Source organism: Vanellus vanellus, assembly GCF_965231255.1.
Source record: "Vanellus vanellus genome assembly, chromosome: 11".
Classification (NCBI taxonomy): Eukaryota; Metazoa; Chordata; class Aves; order Charadriiformes; family Charadriidae; genus Vanellus; species Vanellus vanellus.
The window spans coordinates 2,502,207-2,524,975 of record NC_138916.1 but is presented as its reverse complement, the minus strand read 5'-3'; the positions used below and the strand labels follow the sequence as shown (position 1 = coordinate 2,524,975).

General features: G+C 39.3%; 1 protein-coding gene across 1 annotated transcript in view; it reads right to left on the bottom strand.

The window, feature by feature from the left end:
- The window catches only part of NEO1 (neogenin 1), a gene marked incomplete at its 5' end in the record, with an annotated part of 208,406 nt that overhangs the window by 126,590 nt on the left and 59,047 nt on the right, over positions 1-22,769 (bottom strand). The window contains one exon of the mRNA XM_082488803.1: positions 17,366-17,683. Within this exon, the coding sequence (XP_082344929.1) occupies positions 17,366-17,683 (318 nt within the window). The remainder of the gene's footprint in view (positions 1-17,365; positions 17,684-22,769) is intronic.

The following is a 22,769-nucleotide window of genomic DNA, read 5'->3' as shown; positions in this document are numbered from 1 at the left end:
GCAACCTGTTCTACCAGCCGGCTACCTTCATGGCAAAGAACTTCCTCCTTAAACCCAGTCAGAACCTCCTTTGCTTCAACTGATATCTAGTACCTCTTACTCTCCCACCACGCGCACCGCTGGCAGAATGACAGACAACAAACTGAAGCGTTATTGTAATTTACGATCACAAGCATCCATGGAAATATGACAAAATTGCTTCCTTGTGTCTATTGAAAATATCTTCCCAAGCAATTTAAGAATCACATTAAGAAGCACACTGGCAGGTTACAGTCAATCCTATAAACCACCAACTCACCTTCTTTTCTCTCATAAAATCACCAGTCCCTCTGTCCCAACTTCATACCATCCCAAGAACAGTGCTGCACCTGCATGACTTTGCACGCTGTGCTAATGAGTTTCACCATTATTCAGTCCATAGCATCACTTCATTCTTCCTGTAAATCCATCGAGGCCACAGCAAGAGTAACACAGTCTCCCAGATTTGCCACACTTGCTAATTTTGTAGGTATATACTTTGTTCTTATAGTAAAATGACCCATGAAGACGTTAAACATGATCTTTCTAAAGTCTAGGCTCTGAGGCATCTTTCCATTCTGAAGATTTCCCTCTCAATAGAAGCCATTAAATTTTCATAATTACCTCAGATTCTTATCAATCTCAATATTCTCATTTACATTTCTATCATTTTGACCTTTAACAATTTCTAACCGGACAGCATATCAAACAGCCGTGTTGTGGCACGCCCATCGTATTGTAGTGCTCCAAGACATCAATTGCTTCATCAAGGAGCTCAGATGCAAACCGCAGACAAGAGTCATGTTACAGTTTAGCTTTCTTCCCACTTTCCTCCATCTTAATTACCTTTCGCCTTCAAAATCCCTTTGAAAAGGGCACAGTTTTGAGATCAGACTAATTGGCCTATGATCACCCCTTGCCTTTCTGGACACACATTCGAAATCGGTTATTCTTTAAGAAGAACGTACTAGCCCCTGAATTCACAATTCATTAGAAACCTTTATTAACAGACCTGCATCTCAAGGCAATTCTCTGGCCAGCCTGGAAGGGAGTCCTGGACCTCCTCGGTGCGTCAGGAGCATGACGACTCCTGCCTTCACCTCAACTGTTGCAACCTCTTCACCCTGTGCAGCTATCGCTTGTAAAATCATTCTATCAGCCACTTAAAGCATAAGTGAGAATGTTATTGGAGGACTAAAGCCCTGTGATTTCCAACATAAAGCTCAACTGTGCTTTAATTGAAATCCCTCACTAGTACTATTCACTTTTTGGACAAGATAGGCGTTGTATATTCTGTTGTGTGCAGGTGCTCCATTAAGGTTAAATAAGCTTTATTTAAGATGGTTTCATTACTCACTAACAAAGAAATTACAATTCATTTTCCAGGTCATCTTAAATGCCAGTAAAACCTTTATTCGATCACGGTTCTGTGTGTTTTTAAAATATCTTTTATCCTAGGCTATAATTTGGTCCTAGAGAGTGATCTTCTCTTGTTCTACGATTATTTGCAATTTGCACTGCTTAAAAGCCTCCATTGAGGAGGAGGAGGGCCCTTTTGCTTCAGCCAACAGACAACCACAAAACAATAATGATGTATTACAAAAGGCATTCTAAATATAAGCCTTAATTACTATCAATTCTGAGACCTGTTCATAAACACAGCAGCAGGTCCCAGAGTGCCAGCACACCTCCTGCAGCAGCATACTACTGGAAAACACCCTTTCCTCTACCAGTTCACGATCTTTCCATTACAGAGTTTCTCTTTCCTCCTTCAAATTGTCTGGCAAGTTGTAAGCCTGCATTTCCTTAACTTTCTATCATCCTTTGCAAATACATTACCGTGAAGTGCATTCAGTCTCCCTATTTAAACCACAAAACACATTTAAAACTGCTTTTCAAAGTTAATTTAAAAAAGAAAAAAAAAAGAAGTATCTCTGGTCTGTATTTCCCAGACACTTCAACCACCAAGACTAAGCAAGAAGATCAAATGAAAATTTCTAATGAGCGAGCAGCACCCACTCTGCAAGGCAAGGCACCCACACAGTGCAAGGCATTCAGTTGAAGATACTACCCCATCTTTTGCTAAATGGACACAATGATAAACAATACTTTGAGGTCCTGATAATTTTTTGGTGTTTGTACACACATTAACCATTCTGTGACAGCACAGATACGTTATGTATTGATTTTAGGACACTGAAGGAAAATACTACTGACCTAGCAGAAATGCGGGTTAATAAAGTCAATTTAGGAAGGATGATTTTCCACTTGGAACGGTCTCTAAACACTGGTCGAAGAACACATAATCAACAGTGCAATTCTCACACGCATACAACAGGAATTAGATGCACCACAAACTTCAAATTTTCTGCCAGGACAATGCAAATGGGGGGGGGGGGGGGGGGGAGTCAACTCTGTTACTATGTTCTCCTTCCCTTTTGTCTCTCCCCTCCACTTGTCAAAAGACCAGAGCCACAGTAGGAATGTGAATGAACAATCTACTGAACACCAACGTGTCCCCTTCAGCCTGCATTCCCAGTCTAAGCATCACTGAGATTTGTGGCCCATTGTCTCGGTTTCTGAAAAAGCAAAGATGTGCCTAGAAGAGCAACAATTCCCATGCTCCTGGAAAACACAGATGGTGAATATTCTGGCTGTAGTCTGCTGCCTTCAACAGAGCCAGTATTTCATCTCCTGTCCTTCCCAGCAGAGGAGGAATTCACCACACTGAGCCAGATGCTAATCTGCTTCAGCAGTCTCCCGCAACCATGGCCAGTGCCAATCATTTGCAAGGAGGCTGAAAGAAAAAAAAAAAAAAAACAACTTCCATAATCAACAATTACTAAATAACTTTCTCATATGACTATGTTCTAACTAACTTCAGAGCAAATGCTTGCATTCTGCTCTAAATACTGACTGTCAGCAGTCTCTCTAAACACTTCATTTTATTTAATGAGGATGCTATTACCATACACACGTTTAATCCTCATTAGAAGCCTACTAACCTTTTGGCATCAGTCTTGCCAAATCAAGACTAAAAAATAAAAATAAGAAAAGAGAATAACTTTGTCTCACGGGCAACAGAAGGCTGTGCAGGAATTCCCCTTTTCCCTGCCGGTGGCAGGGTTGTGTACCCTTACTCCATGGGCACAAGCTGCCAGATCAAGTCTCTGCCAGCATTTTTGTCGTGTGCCTCAATCTCCTTCATTGCTACTCCACAGACTGGAATTTAATGCCATACTTTGTGTAAGCATTAAACAGCTCTAAACACACACATATATTACATGTTTATGCAATTAACTGTTTCCTAAAGCTCATTTCAGCCTTTTCTGTGACATCTTAATGTGCTCAGCAAATGTTTTCCCTTTTTTTCCCCAAGTACATCTATTGCCATACAGAAAAAGTAAAACACAGGAGTAGCTGACAATTTTTTCCAAACCTGTTACCTCCTGTATACCAGCTACGAAAATCCTCTGTTGCCCAATGTTACTCTCACACAAGTTTCTCATAACTTACCCAAGTCTAAAGTAACTTTGGGAGTATCATCTACAAACATTGCCACCCTACAGCTGGCATCTTACAATCCTTCTGCATTAAACTCTTCTGGGCTAACACAAAGAGACTGTGAACGATTATGCAAACTGCTCGTAATTTTAAGACGCTTCAATTTTTTTTCCCTATTCTTGTTTGCCTAATCAAATTTGAACTTCTGACAAATCCGTAACTCTATTACTATTTTATTAAAATAGCCTCTTGGGAAGTGTGCAGATTTTAGCAATGCACAGAGGTAAAGGACTATAGAAACATGATACCCTATTGTTAAATAGCTACAACATCTGTTACCCTTCAATGAAGCGGAGGATCTTAAGATGCCACATATTTTGTTAGCGCATCAGCTTCTCACCCGAACCCTGTTAAAAAATTAATAAGTCCAGCCATCTGTGGACACTTCATTAAATTATCGCAGCTCCTTTTCTTCTCCTTTGCTTGAACATTATTCAGCATCATTTGTCTGAGTGGCAGAGGTGTGAAACATGTTTTAAAATACAATTTTGTTAATAAGACATATTTCATGAATCTCACTAGTGAGTAGATTAGACTTCATAATTACAAAACATTCATGGAGAACAGAAGTCCAGGATTACCTGAATTAAGATAAGGCCAGATGCTTCTAGTCATTTCTACAAATGAGAAACATGAACTATCTCATAATTTTTTCCCCCCTTGCTTAGACAAATTAGACAGGAGAGAACGCAACCTGGCCTAAAATCTGGGCAGGAGACAGCTGGTCAGGGGAGACAGAATATTCTTAGAAGGATTATATCATGAAGAGAGGAAAACATAGCAAACATCCCTGTTGGTTAAACTAAAGTGAGAAGGTATGCGGAACATACAGCAGGAATGAGAAATTCCAGTACGTAATCAGAATCCTGACTTTGTTAAACACAGACCTGGCAGCATAATTAACACGGCATACACTGATTTAAGCAGGTATCCCTTGATCAGAATTAAGAAACAGAGGAAAAGGGAGAGGATGTCATTGTACATATCCGTAACACACATTGACATATCTACCTGTACACGTATAATTAACACACAGAGAGTAACCTGGTATGACCTCAGAGCTGCTTTGAGCTGGCAACTGAACTTGAGATCTCCTGAGGTCCCTTCCAAGCTCAATTATCCAATGACACTATGACATGGGGAAGCTATACAGAAAACTATGGAGAGATACAGCAAAATATTGCACAAAATGTTGTGCAAAGAGGAACAGAATTACACCTGTCAAAACAAGCTTGTAGCAGGGAAAGTTAGAGCAAAATTGATCATGCCCTGGAGCACAGAGTTAGACGGCACAGATTTGAGGTTGCCATCATCCCCTCGCAGACTTGGATCTCAGCTTTGGCACGGAACCACAAACTAAAAAGAAAACTAAGAAACCACACATATAAAAATTTAAGACTGTGTTTGGACTAGTAAAACACATCAAAACATTCCAAAGGTTTACCTGGCTAAAGAGTTTCTCTCAAAATTCATTTTAAACAAAAAGTGTATATATAGTTGTCTACCATAAGCGGTAGACTTTGCAAAGCCTAATACCCTGGAAGCCCAAACTAAAATATAACAGCGTAAGAACATAGCTGTATAGATGTCAGAAAAAAACTCACAAATTGATGTGATCAAATCTGAGAGAGTATTACAGATCAATTCTGATTTCGAACCAGGACACAGAAAGCTCAGAATACCTGTTGAACTCAGTCCATCAACGGAAACAAATCTATAAGAGATCCCGACTTCTTAAGCTTTGCGTAGCCTGGAACAACTTTTTGCACCCAGACCAGGACCCAGTAATCCCACGTGAGCTTCTCTCGCAAAAGCTTGATGAAAAGAAGTGAGATAAAAGCCAATAAGATAATCCTGGTGAAACCACTAGACTTGTGACTGACAGCGCAATATTGAGTAAGAGGCAAGTCAAACACCCAGAAATAACTTTATGACACCACTTTGTCAAACACTGTCTTTGACAGAAGTCCCAGGAATAAGGAAGCACTAGAACAGACCAAGAAATAAAGAGCAGATGTACATCCTGATACTCTATGAATTGGGGTACAGGTTCCTAACCAAAAAAAAAAAAAAAAAAAAAGCGAGAGCTGAGTGTATGCTTGCTACACTCTGCAACATCCCAAGGCTCTAGTGATAATCCAGGCTCAGAGCCTGACCAGCTGTGGCTCCAGGAGAAGCAGTAGAACTTCATGAAGGAATAAGGCTGGCTCTGAGAAGGGATGAATGTCTGGTCCCTGATAACTTCAAAATGAAAGGTGGCTGCTCTGCAACTGCAGAACAGGTCCTGGCAGAATTTTTAATGAAGGCAACTGAATGTGTATAGCTGCTCAAGTTAGGAGTGAAGCAGTTATGGAAAACCCTAACATAATAAGGTTCAGGTATATTAAAAAAAATAAAATAGTGTAGAAGGAAGAAATGCTAAGCAAGAAGTTAATCCAGCCTTCCTTGATGGAAGTAGCTGAGAAACAAGACGACAAGAGGAAATGGCCTAAAGTTGCAGCAAGGGAAGTTTAGACTGGATATTAAGGAAAATTTCTTCACCGAAAGCATTATCAACCATTGGAACAGGCTGCCCACAGACGTGGTGGAGTCGCCATCCCAGGAGGTATTTAACAGACGTGGTGCTGAGGAACATGGTTTAGTGGTAACTTGGCAGTGCTGGGTTAACGGTTGGACTCGATCTCTTCCAACCATAATAATTCTATGATTCCATGAAACCATTTGGAGGAAACAAGAGAGATCAGAAATGAAGAACTGATCTTTGATAAGGTATTGAAAAATGTTCAAAACCAACAAGACTAGAGAATAGACCAAGGCTAAATAAACAAATCCAAATTCTAGTCAGGTGATATCAAGAAGAGATCAATAAATTATTCCAGGAATGAAATGGGAACAAGAAAGGTGATTCAAGGAAGATCTTCAAAAATACAGAGGTCATCGATAACAATCAAACTACAATAAACGTAATTGGGAGGTTTCATCCATGGCAGAGCAGAAGGTCAGACTCAGAAAGCACTGCAAGAAAGGGCACAGGAATACAGAAAATAATAATTTTGTTAATGGAGTAGGTGAAATAATACCACCATTAAAATCAGAGACAGGACTTACAATTAAAGGGCCAAAGAACAGCAAAGCTCCAGCATCCATAGCAGCAGTTCAAGGCAGCAGCAAAAGCCGCAGTAGCCACAGTGAATTTGATCTACACAGACCCCAAGAAACGTGGTAAGCAGACATTTCTAATATCACACAAAAACGAACTGAAGGTGTGCAAACTATGAGATAACTTCAAGATCATTTTAATAGCGAGGACAACGAAGAAAGCACTGTTGGATTTTAATAGAAGACCTTAAGATAAGGTATGCAGATTGCTTCATCATTTAAGAAACCTCAGGTCTTGATCAATAGACTGCCTAAAAAGAAAAAAAAGTACAGACTCACAATTACTCTTTCTAAAACCAAATCAATAGCCCTAACAAAAGAAGAATAAGATCCGAGTATTCTGGTGAAAGAAAAGAGCTTGACAAGTTAAATAATTTTAGATCCAGGAGAGGCTATCACTCACAAAGCTCATGTGAACAAGCTATTCAAAGAAGATTAATGCAAAGAGGACTGTCACGATAAATTTGTCAAGAAACTGGAAGAAAGGACAGATCAGAAAAACTTTTGCAGGCAACTCTATAGACAGTGAGAAAGATAGCTGGTACCTGACGACAGGTATTTAGAAATAGGAAATAAACTAAACAATTTCAGAGAAATAATCAGAATCCATAGATAGCAAAGAAATCCCTCAAAAATAGAGTACTTGAAGACTGACATAACAGGAGCCATAAACACAGCAGGAGAAAGAACTTCTATAGATAGAAACATCTAGCTGAAAAAGATGATGTCTAGAGACAGCAAGTACACATGGCAGAAAGGAGGAGAAATACTAAAAGGAGTGTAACAAGCAAGTTATTTGGCAAAACTGCACATCACTACAAGGAACCCGGAGAAAACCAGCTAGGGTGTGGATTATCACACCGCTGACCCTTGAACCACAGACAGCTGCTAGCAATTAAGCTCATCATAGTGGAGATATTTTCTTAAGAGATCTCTCCATAATGAAGCCTTTCTTTTTTTTTTTTTAATGGGTTCAATTTAAGAACAGTCACAAAAGAACAGGCTGGAGGTGCATCTGATCCAGGAACGTGACTTCAGAAGCTATTAGAGAAGGAAGAGCAACACCTTTACAGAAACCTCTGAGTTACTCAAGAGACACTTCCTCATGCTCCCCCCAAAACAACGGTTTATTACGCAAATAAGTAGGAGTTACAGTGGGGGGTTAATAATTTTTAACATTTTTATTTCTAGTGTGCTTATGTGAATGATGAGACATATCCTATGCTTTTTAAGGATGTTACCAAGAACTAACCTCACTGAAATTAACCATTGCAAGTTTCATAACTTAATTTTTCCTTATTAAAAATAATTTTCCTCTGTTTTGTTTCCTTTTCAGTGTAATTAAAGTTCCTCTTGAATTTTGATTATGAAAAAATAAAGAATTTATCATACACACACTTCTGCCGTGATATCTCTTACCCTTACTGCTTTTGTGTCACCTTCCTTTCGGGTCGGGGTGACAGTAGAGGTTCCTATCGTTTTCAACATGCCGTATTCAGTTGATCAAAACTCTGAACGCCACCAGCGGGGGGACCCTTCACTTTTACACCATCTAACTAAAGCTGAAGCATCTTGTCGAATCCCACACTAGAAAACGCGGTGAGCTAAGACTACAGGCTGCATACGGAACTATCACTTGTCCGACAGTTTGGGATTTAGAGAGCAATCTATGCCAAAACTTGTCAAACAAAATTACAAAAGGGATTGCTGGCGCTGACACGCAGAACATGAAGAAGTAAAAATACATATTTGAGTGAAACTATTAACAAATGAGAAAGCTAATCTAAACAAAGTTCATCCAACTCGCTTGTGTTGATGCACCATCAATATGCTCTCACTTTCTCCTCTTGTATCACCACCTCGTCTCACCCATCAACAGATCCTCTGCTATAAACACAAGTGATTTTAGGAATCTGGCACTGAAGCTCCCTTTCACAGAATTCATGCTTCTCTAGAGAGGAACTATATTGCCTGCCGTATTTTCAAAACCAAAGGTGAAGATTTGAATGTATACTACAAAAAGCTTAAACTTTTTTTGTGATTTACAGTAAGATTTTATGTTAATGTACTTCAAAAAATATAGACTTTGTCCGTTAATCAAATGGACAAAGGATACTTTCTTTGATAATTACAAGACTTCACAATTTAAATTGGAAACTGGTAAACTAATAAAACCTAAGCTTTTTGGTTTATAATGACATGGAGTGTTGCACCTAAGATAATGCCTAATTAAGAAAATCTTAATGAATGAGCACAAGATTTAAACACTTGTATGCTGTGTGTTTAAGAATCAAGATGATTAGCTACCACAATCATCTTAAACCAGACATGGCAGCAAGGAGGAAGATTTCCACAACATGTAAAGGGGACAGCGGGTAACGGACATCCCAGGCTGTTCACCAATTTGGATTTTTTCCCTCCATCTACCCACCTGAGACAAGGATCCAAAATCATCCCCCCAACCCCCTTTTCTGACTGGGCTCAGTACGGGATCTCTCACTGCACTAAGCATTAATTCCTTTCTAGAAAATACATACTAGTTTGGGTTTTTTTTCCGAACAGTAATACTGAATTGTTACTAAAGTGGAAAGTTCAGGCACGAGTGTTACAGATCCACTCGTCCTGCCTCTCCTATAGCTACAGGAGAGGATTCGTTACCCTCCAACAAGCACAAATAAGCTTTAACTAGCTCACTGACCCACGCAATTAGGGACAGGGATAGTATTAGTCAAAACAGGCCATTTGATTTTATTCAGTATTAGGTGTAATAAAGTTTAAACACAAACGCTTAAGAAAACCTGCAGTTTTAAATAGAAAAAGTGGTTTTAATATCCTTCAACTAGCAAATCAGGATCTCTTCACCTAGGCTATAACTTGATCACTAGATGTCAATGAAGAGTTTAAAAACAAGCAGGTCAAATTCTCCTGCTGTGGGCTTTCACCCAGGATTAGATTTACCAATTAGCCGCAGACCAACTGTACACTATCTGCTTTGGACATGACAAGGAGCTGATACTAAATCATACCGCTTTCACATGAGTTGCCAGAGAGAACACAGCACCCTCAGAAGCAGGATAAATGAACTGCACAAAAAAGGACTTGAAATGGGGCTCTAGGAATTCCAGGAAGCAATTCCCGGCATGCACACCACTCAAATAAGGGGGACAGACCAACTGTTGCCCAAGAGGGAACAGATCCTGGATCAGAAGCAACACTTTTTCCCCGCCGACCTCTAGAGAAGTTACTACGTTGATACCCTGCTGCTCTCTCCAACACTTTCAGTTCACACATGAAACGACACAGTTTTGGTTTGATTAGATTTCTACTGATTCCTTTTAAAAGAATTATTTCACCCATGAACAATTCCAAGTCCTCTCCTGCCATGCCTCCTAAAAAAAAAAAAAAAATAAATTCAGCCAAATTCTGGAAGAAAAATTGTACCCTAACTTTCTAATACCATGCGAGAAGTATACGAGTCATTCAAGATGAGAGTAACGCATCAACATCATTTTGTTTCAGCATTTCTTTGGGTTTTGTTGGCAAGAAAGAAGGAAAGCAGATAGATGGTACACTAGCAGTCTCACAAGGACAAGCCTTTTCAGGTTGCATATCCAAGAAGTGAAGTGCTCAATATCACAAATTACTTCAATCACTTTGGTTCCCATCTCCCAAATTCATGCAGTTACTGTTCAAAGAAAAAGTAAACAACGACAAAATCTACAAATATGTTTTTCCTACCCTTACACTGAAAATATTTGTAATAGTTCCAAATCTAGACCTTTGCTTTCAGTCCAAGGACTAATATAGATCAATCCAAAGGCTCACATAGATTTTTTTTTCCTACTTTAACTGGACAAATATCGATTTTAAGAATTTAGATTGAGATGTAAGGTAGAACATTTGTCACCTTAAATGTCTAAACTCTCACGTTTTTAATTGCATCTGACAGAAACTGTACAAACTGCAGTTTTGTTTAAACCGCCTTTCCCATTTACCTATCGTTGACAAGAAATGCATTTTGATCTAAGCCAATTTATGAAAAATGCAGATGCTTTTTTCATAGCAAATGTATTTTGCAAGGAAAATTTATCACCCATGTCACTTACTTTTACTGGCTAAGTACTCTTAAGTACCCTCCACTGAAGTGTCTCTGCTCTTAGTTTTTTTCCAATTCCAAGGTGCAGAAAGATCTTTATTTATGAAGATCAGATGAAGATTTTTTTCCTCTCACTTTTAAAGGAAATATGCAATACTGCGTAAAAAAAAGTACTGTTATTTCTAACCTAACTGCACCTCCGAGGAGCTGGCAAACGCACATAGTTTGTTCTGCTCAGCCACTGAACTAAGCTTCTATCTCATCCTTCAGGGATGACAGACACACACCCACAGCCCAGTAAGAAATAAAATGTTGTTCAGTTGTAATCTTCAGAGGTAGGCACACTTTGCAAAAGACTTGCGATTCCAGAACCATACATTCCAGCTAATTTTATGCAGTTCTTAGTCATTAAGACAAAAAACAAACATAAAATTTCAACCCAAATTAATGTTTGAGCAAAATTCTTAACTACTCCCCACATAAATAAGTGATTTCGATATTAAATAGCTAAATACTGTAACAAAGCAGAAATTAAGTTCTCACAACCGCAGCATACCTCCTTGATGATGCGCCTTGCAGAAATCTAGCTTTAATTGCAAGACTACATCCATCCAGGTTCTCCTCCCTCCCACAAGCTGAACTCAGGGAATAATCCTGTCCTGGATAATCATTTCTTGGCCACAGCTTTGCCTACTGCATATCATCCAAACACTGTAATGGCTACAAAAATGACTTATTTCCACACGGTCTTTTCTCGGCATACTCATTTACAGCATCCTGGTACATGATAAGAAGTAATACTCTAAAATTTATTGAAGATAAATCCTTTATTAGCCCATTGAGAAAAAGGCAGAGCGTGGGGATCTTCTTGAGACCATGTAACGAGCTTGCAACAGAAGCAGGATTAGACATCAGCACCTCCTGGCTCGTAACTCAACTCATGCCTTCAAGCCATAGTACATTAAATACCATAGTAGCTGCTCATCCAGGCCTCCTCTAATTCCAGTGGCAGTTGTATGACAGCTCTTCTATTCTAGATAAATTTAAAATGCAAATAAACCTTAAAAAGGCAATCTAGTCAGCTAAAATTGGGCTAATTTCTCAAGTGAAGTTCATTCTCTACATCTGATGTATTGACGTTAAGTAAATGGCATTGGTCAAACAGCTTGAGAGCTGGAAATCCTCATTATTGAGCGGTTCTGTGCAATGTTACCCAGCAGGTTAGAGAATACAGCTGACAGCCTTCCTCCTCTGGTCCTAAGTCAGGTCCTAAGTCCTCACTCAGGAATCATCTTCACTTTTTGCATCCCCTGACAAAGAGGTTACATATCTCCCAAGTTGTAGGTGACCCGAAGGAACAATATCATGGAGCATTTCTTCTGCTACACAACTCTATCCCATTCCCTGGCCCCCAAGTTTGATTCTGTCCGTGGACGGGGACAGGTCGGAAGGAATGAAGATGATTGTGTACTCTGTATCACATGGATACAACCACACTAAGGGACAGGTAGTTGTAGCATCCACACATTCTGACATTTAGCCTTCATTCCAGACCCCCAAAAATTACTGCAAAGGTTTGAAAATAAGTTTCCTTTCAAAAGAAAAACAGGGAAGATGTGAAACAGTGGGTTTTATTAACTGCAACAATCCTTCCCCTGTACGACAGCGGTACGACCCAAAGGCGCCCGAGCTGCGTGATGAGCTGCACGAGCCAGTAGGAGGAGGAAGATTTACTCAGGTTGAAAAAGCAGAGAACTACAGAGAACACCCTGCCGTGGAACATAGGGTGCTGGAGCGTGCCTGGAATTAAACTCCAAGTCTTTGTTCCAAGTATGTACGTGACACTTCTGAACCCACCCAAGTATTATGGCCTGTAACTAGAAAAATGGGAAGTCTATCAAGGTTTCAGTGGTGGTGTTTTCAACACAAACCAACACTTGAAGCCTCACCCCAACAGTTTTCAAAATTACTTTTCATTAAGAAGCCACGGTCATTCTGGACAGTGCTGCACCTGCAATGTTTTCAGATGGTTCCAAAAGAAATATTACATTTTTACTAAATAGTGCCTTTTCTGATTATTGAACTCTTAAGATTTTGATACTACATGGCAGGAATATTTCTTAACAGAAGAGATTTGCCTGTACTTTTTCTAAAAGTAATTACAAAATGAAGGTGCGAAAATAAAAAATTCTGTGAATACATAAATGAGATAACGATATAAGGAGATTATTTAATTGAGGTGGGAGGAAAAAAAAAAAAAAAGAGGTCGTAAAGTTACCACCAAGTGTTTTTTGAATTAATGAAACTCAGACATACTTAAAAAGTTAGTACCAAGGCAGCAACAGAGCCACCTCATCACAACCAAGAAAATTACACCCGAAGCTCAAAGCCAAGTATTACCAAATGCAAAGATAAGTGGAAGAAGAGGAAGAAAACCAGATGGATTCACTAGGGGAAAAAAGAAGACAAGAGGTGAAATAAATAATTTCGTGAACAGTCTGTAAATGGATGTATAGAACTGATAAATCCTTGTGATGAAACTCAGGACCGCTGTCACGCTTCAGACCTTGTACATCTTTGCATATCTGTTCTCTCAGTAATAGCCTTAGGAAAGCTTTAACTAAGTAGTTAAAATAGTGATTGGAACAAAGATCATCTCGGGAATATTTTAAAGCTGGTATCATTATACTTTTTACTAAAATACATACAAATTTACATACAAAGATGAATTACAGACAGTTCCCCAAAATTTTATAATTTTTTTCTTTTAATCTATGCTTTGTAAGAGGTATTCCAGCCCTTCACCCTGCTTAAGATCTAACTGGCACTTAAGTATCAAAGGCAGATTTGCATTCCAAAAGCCAATTAAAAAAAACATACTGTAGTAAGGCACAGATTAAAGAGTGTTGTGGCTTTACATAAATTAGGCAGTTCCTTTGACTTTCCCTAGTTCAAATCCATCATAATAATGGCAAAAGCTATAAATTATACAGACTATATGAGCACCACACCATATCCCTCCACCACCCTCCTGTTTGCGCAGGCATATCCTGGTTTCAGAGAAAGCAAGAAAAGCCACTTTTAAAAATAAATGAATCATTTGACAAATGCAGTTTAGAGCATGCTAACATGGTTAAGTTTGCACAGCAAGAGGAAGCAAAGAAGGAAAGAAACACTAGAAACTATAATCTCAACCTTCATTTGCTCGAAGGAACCAAAATGTGAAAGCACATGCATTTAACAGAAAAGAGAGACACATGTATCCGGAAACTACTGATCATTAAAGAAAACTAACAGATCTCTTGATGTTTGCAACTTCTGAAAATCAAAGATTTACTACTAGAGATCTGGCAGAACAGTAAACAACTTACTATCAAAGTGCAAAGCGTACAATTTCAAGCTACAGACTAATCCTGCTGATTTAAAGTATTCTTCATAATGTAACACTTTAGCGTAACTTCTGACTTGTTTCCTAAATCACGTGAGAAACTAGATTACGGAAGGAAAAGATCCATTTCTACAGGAGTCTCGGTTGCCACAGAAACTTTGATTCTCGCACCTCCAAAAACCTGTAGAGTAAAGGCTTCTCATCTATTATCACGTATGGAAGAGGTTCTTTAAAAGCACATTGACACACGCACTGCAAACTTGCCAATCCGTGCCATCATCAATTTTCCCCTGCCGTGACACGTTTATAGCACTGTGTCAAAAACACAAATTGAGGCAAGAAACCAAGAAAGTAGGTCTCGAAGGTAAAGCATTCTGTCACTGTCTGAACAGTCTGGTCTGTGCTGAGGCATGGAGAGTGTGTGTTGTGGTTTGATTTTTTCATACAAGGGTTGACTAAGCCCCTCTGTCACCTTGCAGCACCTTGCGTTATCAATACCTGTCATCCTACAGCAATAAAAGAGCTTCAGTTCCTGATGTTCAAAAATTTTAGATCCGTCAAACTGTAATATAGAAAGAGTCTTTTAAATAATTTGAGAAATTTATCAAAATGTATCAGCCTGTTAAGAGTTTAATGGAAGACTCACTACAGGGAGATTGCTCAGCATTATCTACCAGCTGTTAGGGAAAGCTGCAGTTATAAGACTAGAAACTCAAAACCTGTATTCATTCATATATATGATGTAACACGGCATGTTTTTACTGGGTTTTCTTTGCCCTGACCTACATTACTCACCAGAATTTGTCATTTTCAGGTAACGAAGTTATTTAATGAGTAAGTAGCAGTTAAAACATGCAAGTTAGGCTTCATAATACTCTCTTCTAAAGAAATCAGGCGCATCACAGTATAACATTCACACCCACCATATGAATTCAACATACCATATGAATACAACATACTCGATTAAGAAGGGAATCAGCTGCCTCCCACTGTTATCTTGAAGCCAAGGAGAGAGCTTACTATGCTAACCAACCCCACGCTTACGCAGCCTGAAAGCTTCCAATTAAAAGCAGGGGCGACATTAAAAAGTAGTGATAAAACTGAGGGATTCAAATGAGGTTAAGAACAGCCATATAGTTAAACTCAAATTTAAATATTCCATCTCTTATTCCAAAGGCTTCAGCAGCCAAGGCTATCCATCCTCCCAACTAAAGGATTAAACTCAGTGCAGTCCCGCCCAGCTCTTGGTGCTTAACTGAGTAAGTAGGTTTCCGCACACCTACATTCGACAAATCTTTTGGAGCAGCAGAACAAGTTATGCCCACTGCAGCCAGAGGATGCTCTTGTGCCCATTTCTAACTTCATGGCAGGGCACAAGGCAAGGCAGAACATGCGCCAAGAGCATTTCCTCTAGTTCTGAACAAAAAACCTACAATTTTTATTGCATGGACTTGATCAATAATCTTCTAATACAGCCACTAGACCAACATGAGACAAAACTGCAACTAGTTGTGTTGCAAACATTTGTATTAGCTTGGGCTAGACTACCTTTGTTCCATTTTCCTAGCAAAGATTATTTTGAAAACAAAACTCACCAGAATCGCATTGGGGTTTGGATTTTTGTTTTGTTTGAGGTTTGTTTTGCTTTTTCTAAAATACTAAAAGGCTCTTCAGGATTCCATTGTTTTAAAATCTATCCATTAATATAGCATCTTCTACACTGATACAGGAAAAATGAACTGGAAATTTTGAAGACATTTTGGATTACCTTCATTTTTACCCTATTAACCTTACTTAATGATCATATAGACCAGAATGATAACGGAAGCAAAACACTGAATGAGCTCATGTGGAAAGCAGCAGAATTAATCACAACAGCAGCAATGTACGAAGGTGGTAATTGCCTGACATAAGTGTGCGAGAACTGCTTTTATTGTCCTCATTGCCAAGAAACTTAGAAATGTATTTCTCATTCAGAGACTCTGGAAGTCACTCCTTTAAGGTATAAAACCCCATTTATTTTTTTATTTATGACATTTGATGTTTCACAACAATGCTACAAGCTAACTTAATCAAAACAACATCAGAATATAAATGACAGTAAGCAGCAGCTCTGGGAGATACTGTAGCGCTAGTGAGAAAGAATTCATTACCTCGAGACATTTATTAAGCAAAGAAAAAAAAAACTGTTTGAAAAAGGCTAGCAAACATCATTAGAGAAACAAAAGAAAATTGCTTCTTAGGCTTCTTTCCTAGTTACATTGCCTTAGTTCACCTTTTCTTTTTGTTGGCTTTTTGAAGTCTCACTCTTACAAAGTACTAAGTCTCTTCCAGCTATACGGTTTACAAAACAGACAGTCTGACACTCCTGATCCCTGAGACAGAAGCCAATGACATAATGAAAACAGATCACTTTCCCCAGTCATATTCTTTATTTTTACCTGCAAATTTCACCTACTGACCACTTTCTACCCCCTAAACAAAAGCTATTAACAAGTCATGTCTAAAGGTTACTCAAAACACCAAAAGTGAGGTTGTGACTTAGGCTTCTTAATGTCTGTCAAGAAAGTTTTAAGCCTTTCATTGTTTGTTACTTTTCCAACTTACTTGTTCACACCTGACAGTCAAGAAAGACAGACAAAACCCCAGCACTCCTGCTTTCTCCACCACTCTTCCAGTTCTTTCGGGACTGTACACATTGCTAGCTTTTAGGAGCTTCCCAAAAGTTTTGTGACAGAGGGCAGATAAATCTCAACATATAAGCAGGCAGAGAAGGTTATTTTTAAGGGTATTTATACATAGAGAAAGTAGAACCCTGCTCTTTTCCCACCCCCTTCTAAGCTGTGGGAAATCTTCATTGTGATTACATGCACCTGACAATTATGTTTTTAATGCATTCGTTCCAGTTTTACTGATCGTCAGCATTTCCTGAGAAATACCCACACATTACGCTGCTTAGATGAATAGACTACATGACACCTTTCAGCTAGAAAAATGAGAGATACAGTCCCGGTTTCACTGATAACTGATGAAACGATCTTTTCCTTTCTTGGAAAGCGCCTTCCTGTGTTACAAGGGCAGAGCACACACCTACATTGTCACACTGTTAGTTACGCTTAACAACAACAGAAGAGACTGACCTGCTACCGTGAGCTTTGCTGTTCTGCTGACAATGGTCCCCAGGCTTTCCACAGTTGCCACACATTGATAATATCCTTCATCAGGTTTATTATGCTTGGAATGCACCACACTGTTTATTAATAAAGATCCATCTGGTAGCAACTGGCGACGGTCATCTGACACCAAGTTTAGGAAAGTCCCATCTTTTTTCCATTCAATTTTTGGAGAAGTTTCACAATAAGCTGAACAGTTCATGATCACAGAAGCTCCGCGAACTGACAGAACGTCCATTGGCTCCACCAGAAAGTAAAAAGGAGTGAAGGTTCTCACAAGGGATCCTGTAAAACACAAATCACATCACACAATTTTGGGGTTAGCCTTCTACATTTTTGAAACGTAAAACACATCCTCATTTCGAAATACTGTAATGTGCACAAGAGTTATTGCTACTCACAATATTGTCTCCCTGAACATATTAGAAATAGCTCGGTCTATAAGACAGTATTTTCTGCTTTGACTATTTACACCAATGGACTCTTAAACTCAAAGTTTTCAACCCTGTAACATATTCATCTGCTCATTTGGGCATCAATACGGGTACCAGTCCTGAGCAATCCATTGCAGACCGAAGTCTGCCTCATCACAACTTACGCAAACTAATAGATGTGTTTAAGTACTGCATTTATAACAAATGATACATACCCTTAGGACTCTTTTCTTTGCCTTTTGTTGTATGGCTGCCATACCACAGCGGTGTGGTAATTTGTTTTATATAACAAATATTAAGAAACATTAAAAATAATTCAGCCCTCAAGAGAAAAAGTCTCCAATTCTGGGGTTAACATATCACGCAAGTGTCGTAACACATTTTTTTTACTTCCATTCTAATGCAGGATAAACATGATTACTTTTCCATTTTAAGTATTCCCAAAAGACTTCTATAATTAACCTCTACTTTCCATTAAGAAGAGAATTTTAATTACTGTATTTCTGTTGTATTTGGTCAAGCAGAAAGATTGTGTGTCGATATCGCTTTGACTTGTCTGAACTTAATCATCCACAGAAAACAGAAGGAAGAAAAAGTCTTTCAGGGAAGAACAGTTTTCCAAATCAGCATAACGTTGGGTTGAGGGAAAAGGGGGGGTCTTTGTTTTTAAAGCCAACCTTAGAAATAGCATCAAGGCCCCCCACCTATACCCTGAAAAACTCCACCTTTCCTCCACTTGAGGACTAGGGGTGGGATATGTGTACAAAACACCATGGCAATATAAACTGAAATACTGCTAGCTGCCTACCAGCAAACCAAAACCAAAGTGCCCAGGCTAAAAGGTTAATAGGGCTTTGGAAGTGAGTCACGTCAACCCAGAGCTGCAACGATTCCCCCTATCTTTATATAACGCAAGCAAGCTGCAGGAGGAAACTCTTAAAAATGCCAGCTGAAAACACACAGCCAAACTTACAAGGTCTTTTTGCAAGGCCTAGAAAATAACTATTTTTCCACAGACGCAACAGCTAAATGCCAATCCTGATGTATAAAGCATATTTTCACAAGCACTGTCTCTACTAATGCACTCTCGGCATGGAGTGGCAGACTCAGACTACCCTTGTCTGAAAATTTTAACAATAGCTTTTTGAAGTCACAGGCTGTTTAGAGACCAGAAAGCAGATTCTACCAGTAACACTTTTTTTTTTTTAAAAAAAAAAAAAAAAAAAAAAAAAGGCAGTTCAAATGATTCCTGCCATCAAGCTATCTGTTAGCATGTGCTCCACAGCAACACAGGAAAAAACAGTTGGCCTTTAAATTCTATATCTAGTCCTTAATAGGATGGGGAAGCCTTGAACTTGGGAAGAGTTGTCTCCCTGTTACATACAGTCTTTAAGACGACTGTTCAGACAGCACACCCGAGCAGTGCAGACAGCCCTGTTCCCCGCTGTACCGCACAGGGAGATACTGCAGTATTTTTTAATCGGACATCAGTGCAGCAAACCCACCCATGAACCAGTTTACTCGATCCGGCAGTAAGCACCACACGATACAGCAAGCACGTGTTTTTCCTTCTAGGCACTTCTAAGCATGCGAAGGCAACCCGTACTGCTTGCGAAAGGCATTGTATGAAAAGGGTTAAAACGCATTCACAAATACAAAAATGAAGCTTCTACCGCACACACTAAACCCTTCAGAAAGGGTCATAAAAACACTCATCTCAGAACTATTTAATCTTTCACAGCAAGGTCGATAATGAAATGCTGAAGTATGTTAAGGCCACCTTGAAGGGGAATTTGCATTTAATAACCAGATTTGTTTCATTAAGTCACAGAATAAGCTACAAAACCTGTGTTTTTAGAAAAAGTACAAATATGAAGGAGACCTTTACGTGTAAAGTCTGTCCTATAAGCATTTTAGCTTCTTCAATCACTTGATTTTTTTTTAATGGATTTATCTTTGAAAATAGCCTTAATTAACAAATTGATATGATTCCCTCTATCACTGAATTGCACAGAAAGTCTCCCGTCTCTGAAGAGGCAGTTCAGCTTCCCCCAGAGAGGGACCCCAGCCTGCCTGCACAAAGCCTTATTGTCTGTGCTACGCAGAATTCACAGAAATGAGAAGATATGGCAGGAGTGATGTGAAAGAAACAACAGATAAATTACGCTTTTGTAGGTTATATCAAATATTCTTCTACCTTCAAGAATTCAAGGATGAAATAAGAAAAAAAAAGTATAGAAGACTGAAGTTTCCCTAGTGACAGTAACAGCCTCAGACAAGACTGGAGACCTGTTATGTTGGTAACCAAATTCTTGAGATTATGTCTCTCCTGAGGATAAAATTAAAAAAGGAAGAAAAAACACTAAATACACCAAAATAAAAAAATGGAATGAATTACAAAATTTCTAGGAGCTGCTTATGCTACTTCAGTTTGTATAATCACACTTCTATGAGGATGCACTTGATTCTCTGCATGCGGAGTACCAAGTTTCAGCTCTAATACACCAGAAAACAAACAAGAGTCACAAGCAGCATGAAAATATTTTAACCTGTTTATCAGCTCTTCCATCACTCCAGAAAGCTAGAGGTGTTTTGTTTGTTTGTTTTTTAAAATTAAAGATTCAGCTTCATTGTCCCTGGGTTTTCCAAGAGAAAGCATTCTACTCAAGCTATCAACTTTTCCCCCCCAATTTACAAGCTTCTCTAAGTTTTTTACCAATATAGATCCAGAGCACTACCAGAACAAACAGAAAAACTCTTGAGTTTTATTTTTCTCTGCCCTTCTTCTGCTTTTCAAATAAAACCTCGGAAACCCTTGAAAGGGGGAGGTCGGCTTCTTGTTTGCCGTGTCTGGCTTTGGTGTAGATTGGAGCAGACCAAATCCATTGATGGGATAAAATCGTTCTTATCCTGGATGCAACAAGGTGCCCGAGGAAATATCATCGCAGAGTATAGAGCAGAGGATGTCAAGAGAGAGCGTGCCAAGAAGAAACAGCAGCACAGAAGGGATTAGAGACTTTCAGAAGGAATGGGAAGCAGATTCTCAGCCAGGCTTCAGAGGTAACGTAAAAAGAGCTCTTGGCAAGAGCCCTGTGAAGACGCTGCACAGCCGGCTTCAACTCAGGATACTACCACGTTCCTGCACGGAAAGCAGGGGATAAATAAAATAAAAGGGTTGGTATATGTCTCACCTTGAAGGAACTTAAATTAGAATTGAGACCTTTCTAGCCTGCAGTCTCAGAAAGCTTTCACAATTTAGAGTTCGGGGCACTCTGGAGAAGTGCTGGTGGGCTGCACCCAACCTCCAGCCAACTGAGTTCAAACCTTGATTCAGCATGAAAAGGCTTCCTACTTATATACAAGACCTTAATAAACTTCTGTTTCTGTCAACAAGTCATTTCTCCATCAACCTATTGATTTTTCAGTTAAATGACACCACATTAATGAAGACTGAATTGGTGTATTTTGTGGAGAGTCCTCCCTCTTTCCACATATCTATGTCTGGGGGTGGCGTACATACATCAGTATGTACACATCACTGGCTTAATTTGTGTTAATACTGGCCCAAGAAACTTAAATAAAAGCAAGACAAGCCTATCTTCCCGTTCAGAAACAGGAAGGGTTAAATCTTGTTCATTCCCGACAGATTATTATTATTATTTTCCCAGATGTGCTCTTTTAGACCAGTGGCAGGGACCAAGCAGTTCCTACAGGTGTTCAGCTCCACCGCTTCACACTCTCTATCACTAGGACCATCTAGTGATATATATAGGACTAGCAGTATTGCTATGATTTAAGCACATTTCTTTTTGCCACTGTAGGCATGGAGAACAGGTTGTTCATCTTGCCCAAAAGTCTTCTACAGATTTGAGGACTTAAATCCTTCTCTAGCCTTTTCCTTAGACTTAGCCCTTCTAGTTTAGCACTAGGCAGAACACCTAGTACTAGGTAGATAGTGGGGCTCTGATAATTAACTCCGAATCCTCTCCAACCAGCCCGTGATCTTCCTGAAGTGCCGTGCCCAAAGCATGATGGAGATCCCCAGCAGACACGAGATCAGTGTTAGGTGCAGGTATGGTGTCATTTCACATGTTTTGGAGGCTCTGCAACTCCCATCTTCATCCCTCCCGACACAGAGGCATTAGGTTTTAGCGCAGAAGCATAACACATTGACTACATTGATCTGTAATCCCTTCATTACCGTAATCCCTAGATCCTTTTCTCAGAAACTGCCGCGAGGCTGGTCCTTTTCCATTTAATGTTTGATTAGCTGATTACTCCTGTCTAACTGTATGAACTTTCACTTGGCTCTTAGTTGGACTAGATGATCTCTAGAGGTCCCTTCCAACTCTGAAAATTCCGTGATTCCACGATTCCTTCAAATTCCTCCTCCTTCCAAAAAAGTCTACCAATTTTGAACTCTAACCTTGTCCTCCCTCTTGCAGCTTTAAGTGGTGTGAAAATTTAACAAGTTAGCCGACTCTGTCATCCAGGGTGTGAGTGAAAGACATCTAGTAGAAGCTTACTCAGAATACACAAGCGCAAAATCCCACACAAAGCAGCCTTCAATATTATCATCTTTACTTCTTCTCTCAAAACTCATTCATCTCTTCTCGTAGCCATCTTGTGTCAGTTAAGACCACATGCCCTATTTCCTTACAAGAGTGTAATGGACTGGTAGCTGTTGAGGAAAGAATAAGGGAAGGTGTTGGGTTTTTTTCCTAAGAAACTTTTTAAACTAAGGAAATTAGAATGGTCTGAAAAATATTCCCTTGACAATTACATATCAATTAACTCTCCTTCCCACATTACTTTCAGAAGTAGTTAGAAACATGTTTGTTCACTCGCTCCTCGATTTTTCCAGGAACTGGAGCCAAGCTGACTACTTTTATCCATCCCTAGACCCTCTCCCCTCCCATTTAGCATATTTTGGGTTT